Source organism: Polistes canadensis, unplaced genomic scaffold (assembly GCF_001313835.1).
Source record: "Polistes canadensis isolate GaletaPanama2010 unplaced genomic scaffold, ASM131383v1 scaffold_102, whole genome shotgun sequence".
Classification (NCBI taxonomy): Eukaryota; Metazoa; Arthropoda; class Insecta; order Hymenoptera; family Vespidae; genus Polistes; species Polistes canadensis.
Window position 1 is genome coordinate 394,592 of NW_014569649.1, and position 23,400 is coordinate 417,991.

The 23,400-nt window shown below is 34.1% G+C and overlaps 1 protein-coding gene across 1 annotated transcript; it reads right to left on the reverse strand.

The window, feature by feature from the left end:
* Nucleotides 1–2,028: 2,028 nt before the first annotated feature.
* Nucleotides 2,029–22,763, reverse strand: LOC106787494 (beta-1,4-glucuronyltransferase 1). Its single transcript, XM_014749878.1, has 5 exons — nucleotides 22,694–22,763; nucleotides 22,320–22,605; nucleotides 12,785–13,746; nucleotides 11,607–11,787; nucleotides 2,029–2,544 (listed from the first exon to the last, which is right to left on the reverse strand). The coding sequence occupies exons 2-5, from the start codon at nucleotides 22,425–22,427 to the stop codon at nucleotides 2,338–2,340; spliced, it is 1,458 nt and encodes a 485-aa protein (XP_014605364.1). The 5' UTR covers nucleotides 22,428–22,605; nucleotides 22,694–22,763; the 3' UTR covers nucleotides 2,029–2,337.
* Nucleotides 22,764–23,400: the final 637 nt, after the last annotated feature.

Genomic DNA, 23,400 nt, shown 5'->3' on the forward strand with positions numbered 1-23,400 from the left:
GTACTTTCTACCAACAAGTTTAGCGCGTGTATACACGGGTACGCGTCTTCTTGTACGGTTTGAAACATAATGACGTCTTTCCAAAAATGACATTAGTATTCAAAGTATTTATCGATTCGAATTTGAGGAACAAATTTAAACAAATATCAATAGAAATTCATTAGAACTTATTTTTTCTTCATTAAATCTCAACAACAAAATATTTCTAATTAACGATTAACGTATCTTAAAATGATGATATTTAAATAAAAATACATTAACGAAATATATATATATATATATAATGTGAATATAAGTTATTTAAAATGTATCAAAATTCGCAGTAGACATATACTTTATACGACACTTTGCTTCTACCAACATCAGCTTAAGTATAATTTCCTGGCAAGAAAACGTGCTTTTCCATCGAAATCGATATAACATTTAATCCGTCTCATCAATGCGTTACATCGACAAGAGCCGACAACGACGACGGTAAAGTTAGATGACAACATTTCTCTCATAGGCTCTTTGAACTTTCCCTTATAAGATAGGTTAATAGTAAATATGCTTTGTTAAGCCGTAACGTTTTTTGACTTTATGCGACTTGAGTTTCCCAAGGTAGTCCCTACCCGGAGAATAGAAAAAAAAAACAAGTTTACACCTCCAACAAAATATTACCCCAAAAGAATCTATGACGAGTTTTGATATTAGGATTGATTCAATTAAATCATAATTGTATCATTTATAAATTATTATTAAATAATATAACATCTAATTATTATAGATAAATCTGAAAAAAAGAACGAAATGATCAAAGCCATAATAAATCTTTTTTCGCATACATCACAATTTCTTTATTATAATCCTTTGATATTTTTTTTTTGTTTCTTATTTGTATATACCCTTTATAACATTTCTCTTAGACAAATATCTAAATCTTAAATTTTACAATATAAAAGTGCCTTACGCTTCAAGGCTGCGCCTTCAAGGAGATACGCGATTCGATAATAATGAACGCTCGATCATAAAATATACGAGCATGAAATGTCGGCAACGACTAGTTATCTAATATGATGACGATTTTTAAAATAATAATAAACAGACAAATTTATGAAAATCTCTTTGATGTCAATACCAAAATGAGAAGCTCATCAAGCATAACAATTTTACGCTAATATTACCAAATAAAATGATTGTGCATTTGGCAGGTGCTCTTTATTTTATTATATATAAAAAAAAAATAAACAGTAATTCAAACACTGTTTGACGATATAAGAAAAACAAATTGTTCACTTCGTGAATTCTCCTCTTATAAAATATTATGAATTAGTTTTCATTTCTCACCATTAACACGTTCTTTCTCTATAGGCCTATATATATATATATATATATGTACGTGTGTGTGTATGCATGTGTGTATAACAACAAAAGATCTCATCTTAAAATTATAAACTTTAGTTACTCTAAAGTTATTTTCCGAACGACGCATCTAATTATCGATGTTATGAAATTCATCAAAATCTTATTTATACGATGGAATCGTATTAGAAACGATGTAAATTATCAGCTCTTAATTATAAATTTATCTATCTTTCGTTGCTCTCTTAACAATATTAGAAAGAAGAGAAAGAGAGAGAGAAAGAGACAAGTGAGAGATCGTTTTCAACATATCGATCTCGAAATTTATACACCGCTTTTGCCCTCAAGAAACAGCTAGACAGCTAAAGAGGTACGTTCACTTAACTCCTTACTCGTTTTTCACCTTGTGCACTAGTCCGTGTCACAAAACTTAGAAGAAAGATATGTATTCCAGTGATCCCACGTAGCAGTGTTTGACGATGTTAAAAAATCGTGAATCGAATTAACAAGAGCCACAATACTGATCGTTGATCACTTTTGGACGAATCGGTGAACATTCAAGTACGTTAAATTACCGTCTAATAATTATAGAAATTATAATAAAACTCTCATTGAAAATATTTTGAATTTTCTCTTCTCGGATAAATTCTTTTCATAAGATTATATAATATTGATCGCGATAAATTATTATACTTGTATAATAATTGTATAAATGTTATCGCTTCGATGAAAAATCTAGAAATGATTTAAATATTTCTTTACGATAAATAATAGGTCGGGCAATACAAATTTCTACTAAAATTATTGCACGTGTCTGTGTGTAGGCGTGTGTGTGTGTGTGTGTGTATTTTAAAATACAGATGTAAATAGTAGGAGTACGAAAGAGAGGCTTTTTTTAAGTCAATAAAACTGAATTCTCAAGTTTGTGTTAAACTATGTCGTTTAAAAGGACGGTAAATAGTAACGAGTTCAACGAATTCCCCGATGATATTTTCGTCAGTTTGTATTTTTCATCATCTTCAAGGGATCTCGCATGTAACGAGCAAAAACTTCTTTCTTAAACATTTCGAAATGTTTTCTATTAGCGCTATTTTGTCGTTCACGCCAGGAAGGTCTACTTTTTCTCGTCTGCAGGCCCCAATGCACGGTAAATACTGGCGAAAGTACCTTAAACTGATAGCCAGCCACAAACATCTCATAAACCTGAAACAAAGAGATAAAATTGATTTTTAATTCACCGATTTCTTTGGTTTTTTTTTTCCTCTTCTATATATCCAATAAAAAAGAAATAATAACGTAGTGTCGTTGAAATTCTTTTTATATTAATAATATCTAAAGACGTTCGAAAACAATGTCAAAAATAAATTGATTTTAAATATATTAGATTCTATAAAATATTTTTCTCATTCCAAATACAAATATATTATACATATACTACATGTATATGGATATCATACGAGTTAAAGCGAAGAAACTCGACGAAGAGGATGAAATCGGTACATGGCGGATCTAATATGAGAAACGTTTTCAAGGAAAAATGTCGGATAATTGGTTTCCTCTCTGTGAAGGTACAATAATAGGAAGATATCCGTGTCCTCCGCCGAACACGAAATCCAACGAATAAATATGCAATTCAAACTATAGGCTTTGAATTAAAAAGGTTTATTTACTAAATAATTCACATAACATTAAGATTATCATATGTAAAATTATAAAAATCATTAATATTATTTTTCAGTAATTTTTGCTAACTTTTATAGCCCTCCCAACACTTTAATTTTCACATTTTGTACTATGTGTACCAATCATAAAATACATATTTTCTTGTACCTATCAATTTGACGGGTGTCCATAAAAATAGGTATACAAAACTGTCCGTAAACCTAATATTAATATTATGATAATTAAATTGTAGTCATTCAAATGTAACGTTTCTAATTTATTTTCCTCGATCTACGTATCTAAGCTATGTTATAGAACACGCAAATATTCTATTTTCCGGGCGGTATTAAATTTCGTACATGTTCCAAAGACGACAAAATTAAACGGACATGCGGGAACGATACGTATCCCACAGAAGGATGCGCACCATTAAAAACGAAGAGAGACAATGTTGTAATCTCGACCTCGGTTTACCAACCAAGACAGCTTGAACGGACATGACAGACAAGATCCGACCTTCAGCTTCTCCACGGTGGATGTGTTTTCCTGGATAACCGTATGTAACAATAACGTCCACATATGATACCGTAAATCCGTAAGACGATTAGATTACGTAATATCAAATTTTCTGTGATAAATGGAAAAATCAAATTTGAATTTCTTACCCGATTTTTATATTCAAATTTTAATTAACAAAATAAAGAGGCCATTTATAACTAACCATAATTAACGATCATTAAAAATGAGTTAATTAAATTACAAGTTGACATGATCTCTGTTTAAGCATTACTTTCGTTATCTAACTTTGACTCGTATTACTAATATTTTGAATAGAGACATTATATCTGCGGACCCGCGACGAAAAGTGATTAACATAATGAATTGCAATTGAGCTAACTGATGTTACGTAAAATTCTATGAACTGTGTTTATCTGATACACCTTCGAACGCCTGTTGACAATCATCGTCGTGAATACGAATATAATACCGAAGATAAGTAATTTTGACTTCTTAATTAATTAACGCAAATGTTAGTGAGTGAATGGGGAAATATTCAGAGTTAATATGCTTCTTCGTTCGTTTACTGGTTCCGTCTCGTAGGATGGATACCAAAGCAGACAGGATTGATAGACGGGATCTAATCTAGCTCTTCTTCATCTTCGAAGCGTAACCGTGAATAATTATACGTAACGACAAGATGACACACATGCGACAGCCTAGAGAAGCTGTGCTTGTCTCTCGATGAGACACACCACGATGCGAAACGTATAATTTCCAATGTTGGGAAGGGTAACGCTGCCAAAACAATTGTACCTAACAACTCCAACTGCTGCGCGTTGATTAAGCAATTTACATACGCGTACCTTCCTCCTATATTCATCTTGACGCTCGATTAAATCGCTCTGACTAGACAGAGATGTGTGTAGATTGGTACATGGTGTGTTGTGTATGTGTGTTCATTTTTATATAATATACTGTGTAAGTAAGTATATATTTTATACATATCCCGAATTTTTGAGTATGTTCGTTAATTGTTTAATATTAAAAATTCGGATTTTGTATTATCCCTTCTATTATAATTGTTAAAAATTGGATAAAATAAACATTAGAAGAAAACTTCTTCGAAATTCATGCTTGTTCGAAATATGCTCGTTCAATCTGGTCTGAAGGAATTATCGATATTATTGATTTATAATATAATACGATTTCAAGATAATTGTCCTTCTCTATTTGTCAATCGAGCAACGATAATCACTAATCAATTGCAAACATTTTGATACGTTTGATTACATTTGTTTCCTGGTAAATATTACATATAATTGCCTGCGTTAATTGATCCACGGAAGTTTACTGTCTCTATATATAACTCTATATCTATACTATGAGCTATTCATACACTACGGACGACGATCAATCGATTTTCGTAGATAAACCTACTAAAATTTCAAATCTGCAAACACGTATAGTGACTTGATGAAAAGAATGCCTTCGGGACGACATACAGTATGAAATGTTCGTTCGCTTCACTCATTTCCACTTTTAACGATCTCGAAGTTCACAGAGTAGATCTTTCTGACGTACTCGTATGATTTCCAGTGACACACTTCTATTTCACACTTAATTTCAGATGAAAAAAAACTACTTAAACTTCTACTCCTATGATTTATTACTTTATCCAATTTCTTTTCAACGTACCTCTATGTAGTTCTTATGTTTCTCATCAAGTTACTATATTTTTCTATATTAGAATCGAGTGAATCTACAATCGTAGAATATAGAGATTAAAAATTAGAAAAAAGTTACATAGGAAAAAGTTACCAAATATTTTCTCTTTTTGTTTCTGATACAAAAAAAATGTAATAATTATAAAAAGATATAACAAACTAATGTGTGCGTTATTGGAAAATATTAAACATATAATAGTAAATATCAAAATGCAATTTAGAGTATTATCTTTCATGATACTAGCAAATAAAAAATATCAAAATAAGATATCATAATTGTGGTAAGATTTTGGCAATTCTTCTCTAAATGGTTATCGAGAGGATACAAGATATGCATGTGTCTCGTTGACTTTCACGAAGTTTCGGAACACGCTCGACCTTCCTACGGTATAATAATATAACGACGAAGCTTTGAACATTCGAAATTCTATTAGACAACCGACAGAACTTCTCGAGTCAGCTTCACGCTGCATGTCCGCGATCCAACCGCTGTCTATTCGAACAATCCTCTGGCTCTTGCATTTATGTAAATTTTCGTAATTTCTACAGATGCTGCTATAACGATCGTACTTCAGATATGTATATATATATATATATATGTATATTAATACATATATACATATATATCTCCAACAGGAAGAATTAAATAATAAAGTACATACGATTAAAAGAGTCTATTTTCTTTTAATCAAAACTATTTTTATATATAAAAATTCGATAATATATTAAATCAAAATACTTAGATATTTTCAACTAAAAGCTTAAAAAATATATCTAACAATCTAAAAAAAAACCTACACTTCCGATCGATAAAATGTGAGTAAGCTTATATATATATATATATATATCTATTATATAATATACAAAACTGTCCCATCTCATCTTATATAAAACCACGCGAAGATATGAATACTTAAAATAGAAATGCATTAATATATCTAGATATTGGTTAGTGTAGTACAAATATGGTCAAAAGGATCCTTCGTAGTTGCAAAGCACACGTAAATGGAATTGGACAATGTGGAGAGTGTGGTTTACGTCGCGTGTACCTGAGGGAAATGTGTTCGGGTTAATTTCACGCTTCGGCATCGTAGAGAGAGGAGAGTGCCGGCAACAGTAACAACGGCGCCACCAGCAGTACTAGCACGATCGACATCAACCCTGCTGGCAGTGGCACTATTAAGGTCACCGACCATCACGGCCGTGGCACACACACACACACACACACACACCAGTCAGGCTAGCACAGCTGGTTATCCCCTTCCTTCGATTTTCCACTCCTTCTACCTTCCACCTACTGTTCGCAGCCGGTCCTATTATTAAATTCGATCGGGGCAAGAAAGCACGGAAAGGTGGAAGAAAAAAGACCACGAAGAAGAAGAAGAAGAAGAAGAAGCGATTCATCCGTCACGCGAGCGCGAAACTTTCCCCGGTGCTGTCCTATCTTTCAACCGCACTGTCATCCTCGTCTCTCTCTCTCTTTCTCTCTCTTTAAGGAAGACCGTTGTAAACTCCCTCAACTTGAAAGAAATTTCTAACGTAACCTTCTTCTTAGTCTTGATAACGCATCCATCTTCTTTTTCGGTAGATAGATCGAAATTCCTCGATTGACAATATATACCCAACTAAACCATCTATAACCTTTTTCTTAGAAAAATATAATACATATCTAGGAACTCTGAAACGATCTATAAGAATATCAATCGCATTTACATACACACAACATTAATCAAAAAGAAATTATCTATTAAATGGACTATCGGGGATAGAATTAAAATCCAAGGAATAATATTGAATTGTTTGAATAGAAAGATTTAAAGGATATAATTCCCAAGGATATATGCGTCAGAATTAATTTTAACGAGTAGGATACTATCTCTACGTGGCCTCGCATACGCGATGTGTACATTAAGGATCGAGTAAATATGGAGAAATAATTCTTTCTTTTTTTTTTTATGACATTAACGGCATGATGAATCACAAGGGAAGAGAGAGAGAGAGAGAGAGAGAGAGAGAGAGAGAGAAAGGGAAATAGATGGAATAGAATAAACTAGCGTGGTAAACCTGATAATTGAGTTTTATGCGATCGCACGTCGCTGTAAATCCAAGCGAATAAGACGTCTCCGGTCGTACTCCACGCCGTTACCACTTATCTTACATTCCGAGCATTAAGGGAGGTTTAGAAACGTACACAGGAACGAACGTTTAAGGGTGTCGCTAAAATGACGAGAATGGAAGAAGTCCAAGATGTGAAAGCGTTGAGCATAAAAATTCTGTAGAATGTCGAGAGAGGAAAAAGGTGAAAGACAAAGAGAAAGAGAGAGAGAGAAAAAAAAGAAAGAAGGGGGAAATAATCATGATTCAACTTGATCGACTCCTTTTATGAAGAAAATGGAAGTGCACTCGCATTAGCGTACGAGGTATTTAAATTCTAGCCAATTATTTTCGTCGTCGTGGTCGTGGTCGTCGTCGACTTCATCAATTAATCCTTTACGTAGAAGAATTAGATAAAAAATTAACGGTGTTCGGACTACTGATTCTTTCTGATCCGATTGAAATACTTACCAAGGATTATCCTTTGTCTTCGCTAAGAGCTCGTCAGTGAATCTTATTACGTGCAAGGAAACAAGTCAAAGATAAAAATTCTATTTTTTTCGTTCTTTTTTTTACTCCCCCCCCCCCCACAATCGATAGACAAGCGAACACAATTTTTCCAATTAAATTTAGATCCGTACATCTAGACGATTTCGATAGAAAAAAAATATGAAAAAGAAACGAACCGAAAAAAAATATCGTCACGAAGCAATTGGCAGCAAACAATGTTGAAAGGATTCATCGTCGATCATTCATTTTCAAAAATCGTTCTTTTTTGATCTGCAATTCGTACCAGTGTTAATCGCTCAATCAGTGGGAGTGACTGACGGCGATGAAGCTTCAAAACGAGCACACTATCGCGTTCAATTCGATTTCAGTCGCTTCGCATACACGAAAGGGTCTCTTTCTCTTTCTCTCTCTCTCTCTCTCTCGTAGTAACATTGCCGTATTGCGGTAGGACACGACGCCGACCTTAAATCGAATGAATCGTTATTACGTGCTACCGTATCATGCCGATTAATTGACGAATCATGCTGGGACGAAACGAGAGAAGATAACGAATAGCATTGGTTATCCACACGGTTTATTGATCCACGTTCCTTCCGTCGAACATTTAATTTAATTTCGTAGAAAATGTATATCACTGATCATTCTAAATCAATTTCTCAATAGAGTATTTGCGAAATACAGTAATAGATCTCATCCTGTTATATTATTTTTGTTATAGTCCAATTAGGTAACTACCAACAAATGCATAAACCAATTAATTCGTTTAAAAATTCTATTCATAACAATTCTCAATGTAATTTTAATAATCAAATCATTAATCAACGTTATTCTCCAATTCCTTCTCTCACATCGTTCTTAAACAAATTATAAATTATGCATCATTGAAAAGAGCAAATGTTCAAATCAACGAATTGGATTTCAATTTTATTCAATGAATGGCACAAACTTGTAAGATATTTGAATTCGATATTAACGAGCAAAATCAATTATACGAAAACGGAGAACCATATGTGTCTCGTTATCACAGACGAATTGAAGAAAAAAAATGATTAATTATGTAGAATTGGGGTTAAATTTGGAAAATATATAATCTTAAGAATAGAATATCGCGCGAAAATAAGTAAAAGACAAAAAAATACCTATGAACTCGAAAGAAATAGAAAAATAGTTGGAAAAATTTGCGCTAGATAAATCTTTCGGCTAGACACCGAGAAACTAGGAAAGGAAAAAGAAAAGAAAAGAAAAGAAAAGAAAAGAAAAGAAAAGAAAAGGCTTTAGAAACGCGAACGATACCAATTCTCATTTCTCCGTAGGGAGTGGATGTTGTGCGAACGAACCACGAAGGAAAGACACGAATACCAATGTATGTAGAAAAGGAAAGGTACTATCCGATTCGCAGTGTTACAATGTCTACTAACTCACACCGTTTGCCTGTATACGAGAAGAACACTCTTCCTATGTATATATATATATATACATACACTCTACTCTTCCACACTAGACTTATCGGTAGACCGACGAAAGAGGGTAGAGCATGGCCGCGTGTAGATTTATGCTCGTTTTATTGCAGCAACGAGTTAAAGGGTACTTCGTTTTACACGAAATACGAAACCGTAAAGTCTTGCACAAGGATTTTCGTCGCTCGATGAAATTTTGTTATCTCTACGTTGTGACAAAATTACTTCTTTCAACATAATTCTCTCTCTTTTTCTTTCACGATAATGGCATATAGATAGGGTAACCTTTGCAATTTGTAAAACATTGTTTTCCTATATAATGTATTCATGATACAATTGTTATTGCAATTATTAATCAAAATGTTTGTAAAATAGAATTTTATAGGTACTAATTGTTTTAGTAATTTCAAGTATATTAACAAATAAATTTTTCAGTTGATTGTTAAATACTATTTGTTTGTATTAATTAATATTAAACAATAATCATTAGAAAATATATATTATTGATTTAAATCGCAAGATAATTATTCCCTTCTCTCTCTCTCACTTTTGTGTAAGCAAAAAGGACAATAAAAAACAACAAGAGCATGCGGCGATGAGCTCCGAATGCATACGTGCGTCGAATGCAATGCTCGGCGTTACTTCGTTAATAAGAGCGGATTCCACTCGTGCTTGTACTGCTCGTAACGTGGATGAGGAAAGAATTTCCCGGGATAGATACTCTCCTCCATCCATATTTTCTTGCCGAATAGCGAGTGGTTACAAATCGCACCATGTTTTAAGCTTCTATCTACGATTCGAATGAAATACTTCGTAAATAATGAAAATTTGAGAATATTTCGAATATTAAAATAATATTTTGAAATGCAAAACGCTTGATTCGCTCGTAAATAATTCACATTGTTACGAGAAATATATTGTATATATTCATCTTAGATACATACAAAAAAAAATATAATTATTATTTTTGTAAATAGTAATTGACTGGATATTCCTTGCATTCTGATAATGTTTTTAAAACGTTTAAACATACTTTTAAATTAATCTATTTTCTTATTATTCTCATAAAATATTTTTTAGCAATACAATTTATACCAATTGAAAATTTGAATAATCCTAAAATAATATGTTTCTTTAAATGAATCGCATTACAAACAGATATATCACACACAATTGTTACAAATTTATATTAATAATAAGAATACTCCCTTGTGACTCGACTGTATAACTTTATGAAAAGAATTTTGAACGACACACGTTTTTACGAAAATTATTTTCGCCATTTCATAATATGTATATGTATAAACTCATACGTTCTCTCTCCAATAGAATGTTACGAACACAGAAATAAAGCTAATCTGTGGATTAAGCACGACGATACATTCGTGAATGCCAATTTACAACGGCACGCGTATGCCAAAACGACAGAGTAACGTGCTTTCCTCTCGAATGCGTACGTTCGGCGTATACGACGAGAGATGTATCAAGTTTAAATTGAATAATGCTTGTTCTGCAAAATGAGCCTCCATCGTCCGATAACGACGGGAATGATAATACGTAATTCAATTAATGTCCCTAGTGCGCGAGAGGTTCGCTCGTTCGAGTTTGCTACATTCCCCAAACTACTCTCGTGCGCGCGTTTGTCTCCACCCTTGTTCCATTGCCGATTTTACGGCTCACCCCTGTTCTCACCAATTCGAAAGCAGAACGTAATCGGACAGAGGAACGCGCGCATTTTCTCGTAATACAATTCACCTGTACGAACTTTATCGTACGTTCAATTGTTATCTCTCTGTCAACTCTAAGTAAATCCGATAAATTGATGAAAGGTAAAAACAATTACGATTTCACTATTTCTATTCAATTCCTTAAAGTTCAAATATACGTATAGTTATATATAAACCAATAATAGCCTATTCTTTCATTTATTTTCATTTCTACTATCACAAATTTTAAATATTTATAACTTTATTCTGTACCCACATGTGTGATATTTAAACAAATAATAATATATTGAGAAGTATGTTTAACTTGGTAAATATTGCATACTTGTCTATGTTCGTAGATGTAATCGCATGTTAAAATAGTAAATGCAATACTAATATTACAGTCACGCAATAATGATACTTTTTGGAATATAAGAACAAAATAGTATAATCACAGAGATGGAAATAGGAAATGAACAAAAATGGAAAGAATATTCCTCTTCAAATGTTATTCGTTTCTTTTTATAGATAGTAAAGAATCTACTTATTCGATCAGTTTCTTTTTAAAAAGTAAGTACAAATGTATATTCATTTGAATCAAAGTTGAATACCTGAGTGTTCCTCGTATATCCGTATCCCATGAATCTCTCATCGTGAGCTGGTGCAGTATCCTTTGCCACGTAGAACGGCTCGTAAAGGAATTCGAAATTTGTCACGTCGTGACTTACGTAAACTTTGCCGTTTCTTATGTTCTCGTAATTTTTGTGACTCGGTGACACGTCCAACACCCACCTGCGAAAATGACCAAATAAAATCAAGCGATTTAATATGAATCGTAAAACAATGTTTTATTTGTTGTATCGATCTCGCTCGCAGGATCGAATAAATAAAATGAAATATTTCACCGTAGGTCATATCAAGCGAAAATGATCACTTGTTTTTTTGTCAAATTTTTATTACTCTTTAAAACCAATTACTTTATAGTCTTCAGTTTCAAATAAATATACGTAAGAGAATTTTTGAAAATAATAACGTTCGAATATGCAAAAACGCATAATAACTCTCTACATACACATAACTAACAGGTATATTTTGCTAAAAGTGTGTTACATACCGCATTCAACCGATCACTACGGTTTTGTTTATACAGTGTTTATATATTTATAAAGCGTGTGTCGGAGAGAAAAAAAGTCGAAAATATACTGTAATTTTTCCCGATTTTTGTCAGTGTTTATCGCGTACACAATACACGGTTATTTGCTGAAATAATAAATTCATTGCAGCTATGTTTTATATTACAAAACTTTACTTTTTTCAATAAAATCAGAAATACAATTAGTTTGAATATAGCATTTCAAAAATATAACGTTTACAAAAGAGAACAATAGTTGGGATAACAATTAATCAGCAATAAACTGAGTTGTGCGTTTCGTTCTTGTACTACAGTCGCTTAATGTGTGTTTAGAAACTTGTTAATTATGTTTCTTTAGCGGCATCTCTTACGATTAAGTGAGATCGAGAAATCCTACATTGGATAGAAATCAATACAAGTGTAGGAGTAACATAAACCACTAATTAATCAATCTTTACAATCGATTTCCAATTACGAACTAATTTTACAAAAATAATCAGATAATGAGGAGAGATAGAAATGTACCATTTCGATTAATAAAATACCATCGATTACGATTTGATTCCAAAAACAATGAATGTAATCCATTAAAAAATATGAATAAAAATAAAAAGTACTTTAACAATCTTAAGTATTATAAAATGAAAAAATACTTGCCTTGTGAAGTTTGTGGCAAATTGATTGTGGATGAAAACCTTTTGATGAAAGGGTCTGGCAAGGCCTTTCCTAGCCAATCTGACCAAGTCTGATTTATTCGGTGGAAACCTAACACGCAAGTCTAGCTCGTACGTAGGTATGACGTAGGCGCACTTGTCGCAGTTCTCATTCCTAAGGAAATCGTCTAAAGCACCGGTTAGATTGAGGCTTGGTACGATGTCGACGTCCGTTAAGAAAACGTAATCGGATTGGCAATTCTTCCTAGCTAGATTCCGCATGTGATTTTGAGGATAAACGTTTCGCGTTCTCCAGTTCGTTTGTTCGACGGAAATACCGGATACGAGTTCGTTAAGAGTAGCTTCCGGTTTGGCACAATCAATGATGTCGGGTAAGGCGAAAGTACGGGGTTGTTTCTTGGGCGGTCTGACCTTTGGCACGGCCAAAGAAAAAGATATCCTTTCACGTATGGGTTCGTAACACTTTTTAAGATAAAGCAAATACTTTTGCAGAACTTCGAATTCTTCGTCACCGGCTACGTACAAAGCAACGGACATCGGGCCGGTCCATTGATGAGCCACTTGAACGATTGAATGTAATTTTTCTACAGAACTCTGCGTAGCCAAACAAACTCGATACGTCTGCGAGAGCTCAGAGAATCTCGATCCGACAAAGATCGAGTCGAAAGTTTTGAAAAGCCTACGAGCATCCCATCTGCCTAGTCTCACGTCGAGCTTAAGCCTGTCAGCTGTTGTATGTCGATAATCCCGCGTAGCACAATCTTCCTGTTGCTCCTTGAGCAGGGTACCGAGATTCCAATCCGTGACGGCATTTATCTCGAGTTCTCGACCTATCGAATTTTGAGTGCAAGTTTCCGATTGTAGTAATAAGAAGGTCAGCAGCATATTGGACAGCGCCAAAACGATCACGCTGGTTAAACTGAGGTTCCATGGTTGACATCGCAACTACAATCAAAAATATCAAATACGATTGTACTTTAAGACATCAAAAATGTCTTATTCTATTTAAACATGTTTCATTATAATCATTCTTATAATTCGTTGTTTAAAATTGTGTTTGAGTTTTTAGATGACAAAAAGAAAACAAAAAGTAACTTCTTAATAATAACTTCCAAATCGTTTTACGTTCCTAATTACTCGCCGGCAAGTTTCTTATCGGTAACAAGGAACGATGCAAAAAGCATTAGAAGTCTAAAACTTTCGTTCAATTGCTCAATGCACTCGCGGGAACAATGTGTTATATCGTTAGGATGTAAGTATAAACACAGCATGTAAGTAAGTAACCGATTTAAGTTACATAGAACTACCGAAGTAAAGGCTCGTCTAACCGTCTAGATATCAATAATAAGTTTATAGAATGCCTTTCCCAGGCGCACTATTCGTGCCAGAATACAACAGCCAAAAGCTTTCTCGGAACAAAACCCGAGAGATAAATCATTTTCTGCTTTTCTCTCTGCTAGTACTTTTGCATTCTATTGGATACCCCTAGGCTAGAATGTATCAAGAAATGGACGATAAAGATGAAAAATAGTTAAGCTTTTCTACTTTAACAACCACAACCAACGTGCAAATGAGGACATTGAGTACTTTTCATTTTATATCAAGATACAGCTTACAATATAGTTATAATAATAATATTTCAATGACGGTCGAGTTCATTTATCTCATTTTAAAATAAATAATTATTTACTCGCAAACAAGTAGAAAAAAAGTTTTCATTTCCAACTCGTTGATTTGGCTACGATTAAACGTTATTAAAACATATTCGAATAGATTCTATTCAGGAATAACAAATTAATATTGGAATATCGACTATCGAATGTTCATAAACGATGATTATTTCGAAATCATACGAAAAGATAAATGTATAACTATATACGTGAATACATACATTTGTGTTTCTATACCCTATGATTCATGGTACTTGTAATAACGGCGCAATTATAGTGCTAAACGGAAGAAACAGATTGTAGGTATTGTATAGTATCCACCAAAGTGCTTCATGGAAGTCCAATGGGACAGCCGACAAAATTTCACTTGGATATAGTACCCGAAACGATAATGGACCGTATGACTTCCTGGACCTGTTAAAATCAAGCTGCCGTACTGAACGAGGTCTCTCTGCAGTAACGCGTTAGATGAACCGCACGGCTAAGGACAATGGACTTGGCATCGCCCTTTAGGGTCATTCCGGTAGACGTACCAATCGCATAAAGAGAAGTCCTAGTGCGTGCAATTAAGACCAGGAATATTCGTGTTAAATTTAAAGCTTTCAAAAGTCGAGAAAATATTTGAAACTATTATTCAATATTTAACGAGGGCTAATAGAATACACAGCTACTGTATACGTGGGTATGTATAAAATTATTTATTAAAACCAAAGACTTGAAAGATTAATCAGTGTTAAAAATTTTGTATATAAAAAATACACTTTTCTACCATCTCAGCATAAATATGAAAGAACAATCGAACGAGTGAAATGATGAGTTTATTATTTATTTTTCATTTAATTTAGCTACACCAAGTGTTACTTATAGTTAGTTGACTAGATGTACAAGAAATAAAATGTATCATGTAGGTACTTTTTTATTTTGGGTTAATTAGAAAAGAGTACTATGTAAAAAATATACAATGTTTATTAATATATAGATGTTATGTTATAAGATATAAAAAATATATACAAGGGTATGTGATTCTAATTTTTGAACGAGAAAATTTTTATTTGCTAACTTAGCAGTAACAAAATAAAAAGGGGGTAAAAGATGTTCTCATGTCCGTTGCAGGGATTTTTCCAACGACTCGACTTTGCGTGCAACCATGCGAAGTAGTATAAAATGCGAAACGTTGAGACAAAGTGTCACGCGAAATAAAAACCTTCTCGTCCTCGGAGAATCCAACAAAGGTCCGGAAAGGACGTGTGTTTCTCATCAAGTGTACACAGATTTATTAACTTGTCGTGACTCTACCAAGAGTGAAAAGGAACAAAGACTGGAATTAGAAAAACGACACAGGGACATGTGTTCAGCTTAAAACATACAATTCACATTCTAAAACTCTTTATCGAGACCCTTAATCATGAACAAATTTTAACATTATTATTTCTCTCTCTCTTATTTTATTTCAAAAAATTCTGTTTCATTTTAACGTAAAAGTCTACCTTGATAATTCGATTATAGAGAATAATATTAATTCACTATTAGGGAAACTACTATAAAATTGACTTAACAATACTTCAAATAATAAAAAAAAAGACTTTCAAGAACGTAAAACTGCAAAATTGAAAGTTACCCTTAACTATGCTTCAAATAATATTTTCCAATTGATTTTATTACAATCTTCGAAAAATAATACATACAAACGGGATGATACAGCATATTGCCTTCGTGATTTAGATATTTTGAATAACACACGAATGGGACAATGAACTCGAATACTCTTGGAATCAAATACGTCTCATTGACGTAATTGGCAAGGAGTGTGAGAAACACGGCCTAATTCTGTCGTAGAACATAGGAAAGCCACCGATGAGCCAAGCATAAGCGCATCAAACGCATCAAGTGCCAACGGACTGTACAACAGTACCGATGACCTCTACCATTACACATACCTTTCCTAGTAGCCCACAGCCAAGCAGAGAATGAACAAGTATCTCTTGCCTCTTCCGATCATTCGATATAGCTATTTCTAAACACGTATGATTATCGCTGTTACTGTTGCTCTTACTACTACTAGCACTATTCCGTTCCGTTCTTGGTGTAACACTCTGGTTCAATCGAACGCAGGAGAATGAGAAAGAGAGATAGTAGATAGGAGAACAGCGTGATTGATTATGCGAGTACAGTGTTATCACCGATTCGAACTAGTTCCTACGTTCCACGGTAAACGGGTGGGAGTTACACAGTTAACCCATTATCAAATTGTGTATTCTCGGGTTTTCATTGCACATTCAAGCCTCGAAACCGCAGCCTATCTCGTACAAGGTAGGAAGTACAAGGACTCGCGTCTCGATTGACTTGTCTTTTCTATCCACGTTATTCGTAGATATATAGAAAATCTTATGTGCTCAAAATAACGTACGATATTTATTTTCAAAAACACACCTGTTGAACATGACTACTTAAATGTACATACGAACTTTCAAAAAGGATTTACGCGAGATACGAAAATATAAATACACAAGAGTAAGAAATTTATTTTCTTATCTATCTGTTTTTTTCATTTTATTTCTAGGTTAAATGATCATTGAGTTTCAATTCATCATTCTTTAATTTTATAGCAAAACGTGTATATGCCATAAATATAATAACGTTGATCATTTGGACAGATTGGACAATTATTGCTTTACTGTGAAACGATTCTTTAACGTCTTAATTAATGAAATTCCATAGCTTTTATCTATCGAAGCGAAATTACTTTTATAAATTCGTTATAGAAACAAAGGCCGAAGCATCTCTCCCTCTAATTCAACTTAAACGTTTACCTATCCTCTAAAAATAATGAAGATATTTTGCACGGTAAAGGAACGAGTATTTTTTTCGACATCGATCGGTTTTCTATTAAATAATAAAAAAAAAAAAAAGGAGAAAAAAAAAAAAGTAAACGAGATTTGTCTTGTAATATTTACGCTCGAAACATCCGATAAAGGAAAAGGATAAAATCCAAAAACGGTACTACGATAGGTAAAGTGAAATGAAGAGAGAAAGATAGAGTGAGGGGGGTGGAGGATTTGGGGGGTAGAAGAGAATGATGGTTGGTTGTTCAGTTAGTACCGAGCTGCATTTAGGCGAGTACAGTTCTCTCTTGCGAATGAGAATCCTTCTATAAAAGGCAATGTAAATACCTCATGTATATCCCATTGGATCTTCCAACGAATATTTTTCGTCTACTCGGTCGATATAAACGAACGAAGGGGTTGTGTAATGGACGAGGCAAAGAGAGGGTGACCGCGAAGATTGGAAGCATAGAAAGAGGGTAAATTCCGCCTTTCAATTCTGCTACCGTTCCATTTTACTTCTATCTCACAATCAGTGTCTGGATGCCTACACTGATGGTTCCTGGCTCGCTAGCTGGCTAGTTGGCTGGTTGGTTGGTTGGTTGGTTGGTTGGTTGGTTAGCTAGCTAGCTGGATGGTTAGTTGGTTGGTTGGTTAGCTGACTGACTGACTGACTGGGGTTGGCTCGTAACTTACCTTAAACTAAACTGAATACCGTTCATTACGATAACCTCTCTCACATCGACGAAAGCGTCGAAGGCGGCGACGTTGAAAGGTTGAGAATTGGAAATTCTTTGAAAGTCTCTTTCGTTCAACTCTCCGCCCACTCTTTTCTCTCCTTGTCCTCCTTTTTCTTCTCCCTACGTATTCTTTATCTTCCTTTTGTATTTCCTCTTTTTTTTTTTTTCTTTTTCTTTTTTTTTTCTTCCTTCTCCTAACTCTTCCGAGACTCTTAAACTATCCAGACGAATACGGCATATAAAAATCCCATTGGAAATAGAGATGCGGTTCGTGATAATAAACGCGGATACGCCTACCTTACTGTTTGTCTCTCGAAAGAACAAGAGATACAATCGAATTCGCGTATTATCGGACTTTTGGGAAATAGTTTGACTCGTGATTATCTATGGTCTAAGGTTTTTAAACGTTCCGAAGGTTCTCTTTGTTTTCGATCGATTCGGTTCAGTTCTTTAACGAGTTAAGGCAGTAACTATCTACGAAAAATAAAAGAGGATCATAACAGTATACTTTAATATCACAATTCTTTATTTTAATAATAATTATTTAAAAGAATTAATAAAAAAAAAGCAACAATTAAAAAATGAAAAACGTATCAACTTGTTTGCGGTCTCCTCCCCTATTATTTGTCAAAGTTATTCGAGCCATAAGAATCTTGAGATATGTTTGTAGTTTTGAAATGGTATTTAGAGAAGAAAAGCACTTAGAAAATATATCTAAAAAGTAAATACTCTTGAAAAAGAGGAAAACATAAGTCTTTGTTTGTTTTCCTTTTCCTACTATCCATAGGTGCCTATTTGTCTCCATCTTGAATCCGATCCGTTGCAAGTATTAATTAAAAAAGGGCTTTCGATGGTGTGTCACTTTAAAAAAGAACTTATTTTTCCTTAGCAACGCGTGGGTTATGGATAAACCGTAGTATGAAAAGAAAAACGAGAGAGAGTAGACTTTCGTCGAGTAGGGGAACCACTGCAATTAAGGAACTCACTTCTTACTACTCATCTTGCATCTTTGCTCTGTTTCTTCGGTTTCCTTTACGTCTTTGCGCGATAATTAGCACGTCTTCAATTTTACTCCTAGTGCACGTATTTTATTTACATAACCACCGAGATAATTAAACAAGCTGCGATTCTACAATACGCCACTAATAGAAGTAGCTAAGGAAAGATACGTGAAAAAAAAAGAAAAGAGAATAAAAAATAGGGAAGGGCGATGAAAGAAAACTTAAAAAAAGAAAAAAAAAATTAGACGCTCGAGGAGGGCTCTCTCTTCTCTTATTTCTTAATGTGTAAATCGTGTCAAGGAACTTTTTAGCTACGTGTGCCTTCCATTGCGTTTAATTAACACGCTGTTTATCCTTCCGCGAACTCATTTGAAAAAAAATCAAAACGCGAACGACAATTATAATTCCGAGTTTAATGTCGAATATATGTTTGTTGAAAAATATCAGATACAATAAGAATGACTACCTCGTACTTTCTCTTAATATTATACACATACATATATGTATGTAGGCTGATCATGCGTGCTTAGTTATAATATTGCTTATCAATGAATATTGATGAAATAATTGCATATATAACATAACTATACTTGTATGATAGAATAGCAAATTCATGGGCGTAATAAAGATAATTTTTCTAATAATGATTGATATATAACTAAGTAATACTCATTATCGATATATCGAACTATTATCAGTAATTAATGGAGGAAGAGATATAGACGCAAAGCAATCTGATAATCGATATTCTAGTAATAATGCGTAGACCACGCGTAACTGTAATTCTCTCTACATGTGTGATGTAAGCAATTATAACACGGTCTACAATCATCTTGATAACGAATCATTAGGCAAGATATCACAGCCATGATATGATTCGAGACCATTTCAAACTAATGTATAATTACTCGTATAATCATTAACAAGATATTATTTCACGCCTTATCGGGAACCCATTATGATTGAAACAAATAAACGCATTCGTCAAACGGGGAATTACAAATTTCATAATATAATGAAAAATAGAAAATTCTTGAATGCACTGATTACAGTATTATCAATTTAAGAAGAAAAACAAAATGATAAAAAATAAAGAAAGTATCGATTATGGAAACGTTCGTCGTTGCTTGTGACACTCAATGTAAAAGACAAACGATATGGAAATGTAGTTTAAAGCTTTCTCATCCGTCAGTTCGTTAAGATAGCTTTCACATACCAATTTCAGGATGATTAATACCTCGCCCGAAGCGAGCCAATCAGCAACGCCAAGCAACGATATCGCACGCTCTTACGCTTGCATGCATATACTGTATACGTATGTGCCTACATACAAACGAGAAATGAGAAACGAAAGGCGTATTGGAGAATGAGAAAAAGAGAAAGAATGAGAGAGAGGGAGAGAGAGAGAATGAAGAAGAGGGTGTAAAGGGTAGAGAGAGAGAAAGAAGGGAAGTAGAAGAAGAGATAATTCTCATTGTTTCATAGCGAACGCCCTCGAGGCGACTACCACTTCAAAGGCATGAATGGTTAGAGTTCGACACAGTTCTCATCGAAACAGAGTCCGGCGGGTAATGAACTGCCCTTCGGCAATTGTAACTAACAGCAACAGCCCAATAACCTGGCCAAGTGTGCTGGAGATCCATTATCTATTTACATAAGATCCACCACGAACCGACTAAGAGTTAACATTGGTCATTTAACCCTGTTTGAATATTTTCTACATGTCGGTTTAGATACGTATACAGTAACATATCAATGTCCATTATTTACTGCACATTCTGTCAACGGATAGAAAATGTAGAAAAACCAAAAGGTCTATTACAAATTTACTTCCATAAAAACGTAAAAAAAAACTTTAGACGAGTTTTGTTCAAACTCAACTATGCATTTTAATAAATGACGAAATGTGGGAATACACGTTTGTCAAATTTTTTATTCATTAATATTCAAGTCAGTCATAAACTACTAAAACATTGTAAAATATAATATATCGGAAATATTATATTTACACAAATTCTCTCTCTCTCTCTCTCTCTCTCTCTCTCTCTCTCTCAATAGAATCAAACGTAACTGTCTGTATGTTTGATTGAGAAGAAAAAAGGAAAGGGGAAAAAAATTCTAATTAAATTGAATTCTTCAAACGAGTCATTCGATATCTCATTAAAAGTAACGCTTTTACACCTTCCTACCTTTCCGTACCATTCAGTTTGCTCAATTTAGTTGTATATAGCATTAACTTCTAAACATTTGAAAAGCTTATAAAGTTTACTGAATCAACGGATCGCTGTATCGAAAAGTCAAAGTAACTTTTGCATTTCGTATTGGTCGTGGTTTGTTTGAAATTTAAATGCATTACTGAACCTGGCGCAGTTTCGCGAACGTAACGAAGTCAACGACTTCAAATCGACTCTTGTTAGCGCCGAAACATATTTTTACTTTGAATGTCGGATTAGCTAGTCCGAATAGTCACGCGACGTGCTTGCAAGGATTTTATCAAATGTACATATCGCATGAAACTTTTGCAATGCCCGATCACGATAATTAACGCGTGTCCCGTGGCGATTTTAGAATCAACTTTGCGATTCATATTATATATATATATATATATAGTCTTAATAGTAACTGCAATAGTCACGATAATACTGCGTGCGTAATTGCAAATGTATTCGCGATAATATGTGGGTGGTAATTTAAAAAATTCTCTACTCGATTAGCAATAACAAAAGAAAAGAAAACAAAGAAAAAAAGAAAGTATAATAATATTATTGAAAACTTTTTATTGAAAGGTAAAGATTCGAATGGGAATAAATGGGAACTAATTGTAAGTTAAAACACTTCGAAAGTTTCTAATCGTTCTTAAACCCAATTCTTTAGTTCCTCCAAGATTCACTCCGTATCGTTCGTAAGTACTTGCCAATTCTCGCGTGCGAGAATTTCTTGGAAAGATTCAAGGCCATGAATGAGGAGAAATCGGTCAAAGTACGCGCGCACCCCACGTGGTAAGTAAAAGAGGGTGGTTAAGATTCCTAGAATCATCAGTAGCGACATCTCCTTTTGCTCAGACAACGTGCTATGTTTAGCAAGCGATCGAAGTTACGGTACATGGAGGGTAAAGTTTACGAAAAAATACTGAACAACTTAAAAATCGATTGTGTCAATTTTCGTACGAAAACAAGAATTAAAAGAGTATAATAAAGGAAGAGGTATAAGAAGAATTAGAAGGAAATAAAAAAGAAAAAAAAAACAAATTATAAGGAGAATTCGATGAAGGTAAACGAGTCTCACCTGAATCATTGATGTGTATTGACACGCAAGGCAAACCACCTTTTCCAGTGGTAGCCCGCTGACGAAATCAGTCTCTGCCAACCCCCGTTGGCCTCGATCCGCGTACATTCACTACACCCACTAGCATCAGCCTTTCTCATCAAACGAGAAACCCCTATGAGCTCTAAATTCGTTCCACTTGTCCTTGCCCTAACACCTTTCGAGTTCACAAGTTCGTTGCTATATAGGTCCTTGCCCTATCCAGGTCTCACACTTATTCTGAGCTTGTAACGCACTGGCGTTGTAACTGCAACAACAACAACAACGACGCTTAATCGATTATATCGAAAACCAACGATAGATCGTAAGAAAGGGGCAGGTTTATTTACACGCACTAGGTGGAAATTATCAGTGTCCGGCAAAAGCTTCCAAATCGTTCCACTGAAAGCGCTCCTGTGAGCTTAGAAAGCGCGCGCAACCTGTGGATCGATTCCAACTTCCCTTTCTCTCTCATCCTTCCTCTCTCTCTCTCTCTCTCTCTCTCTCTCTCTCTCTTTCTATTTATCCCTCTTCCACTCTCTTTGCAAGTGAGATGCGAATATGCAAAGGTATATATATATATATATATATGCCAGTATGTTTGTAAAACTCTTCTCGTTTTCTAGGCAATGTATTAATATGCATATTTATATGTGTATATGTGTACGCGTGGATGACTTAAACATACATCGAGCGAACTTCCTCCTCAACATCTTCCAAATGGACTTTTAAATTTTTTCTCTGAGGACTAGAACGAAAGTCGAGAAAAGAAATAATTGAAAGCAATTTGTCTCGAGCTTTATATTTTCTTTGATTTCTGTGAACTAAATGATCTCGCGCTCGTGCAATATATAAGGTATAACTGAATTATTTTTAACTAATTCAAACATTAAATTTAAATCTTATATGTGATAATGTCTAATATAAAATAAAAATGAGAAGATTGAATATTTTATTTAATACTTCGCGAATCTATTATATTTTCTATAAACCTAAACTTTCACGATGTAACATTGTTTCGCTGGGAAAAGGGTAAAAGCCCTGTTTTTCTTATAAAATAAAG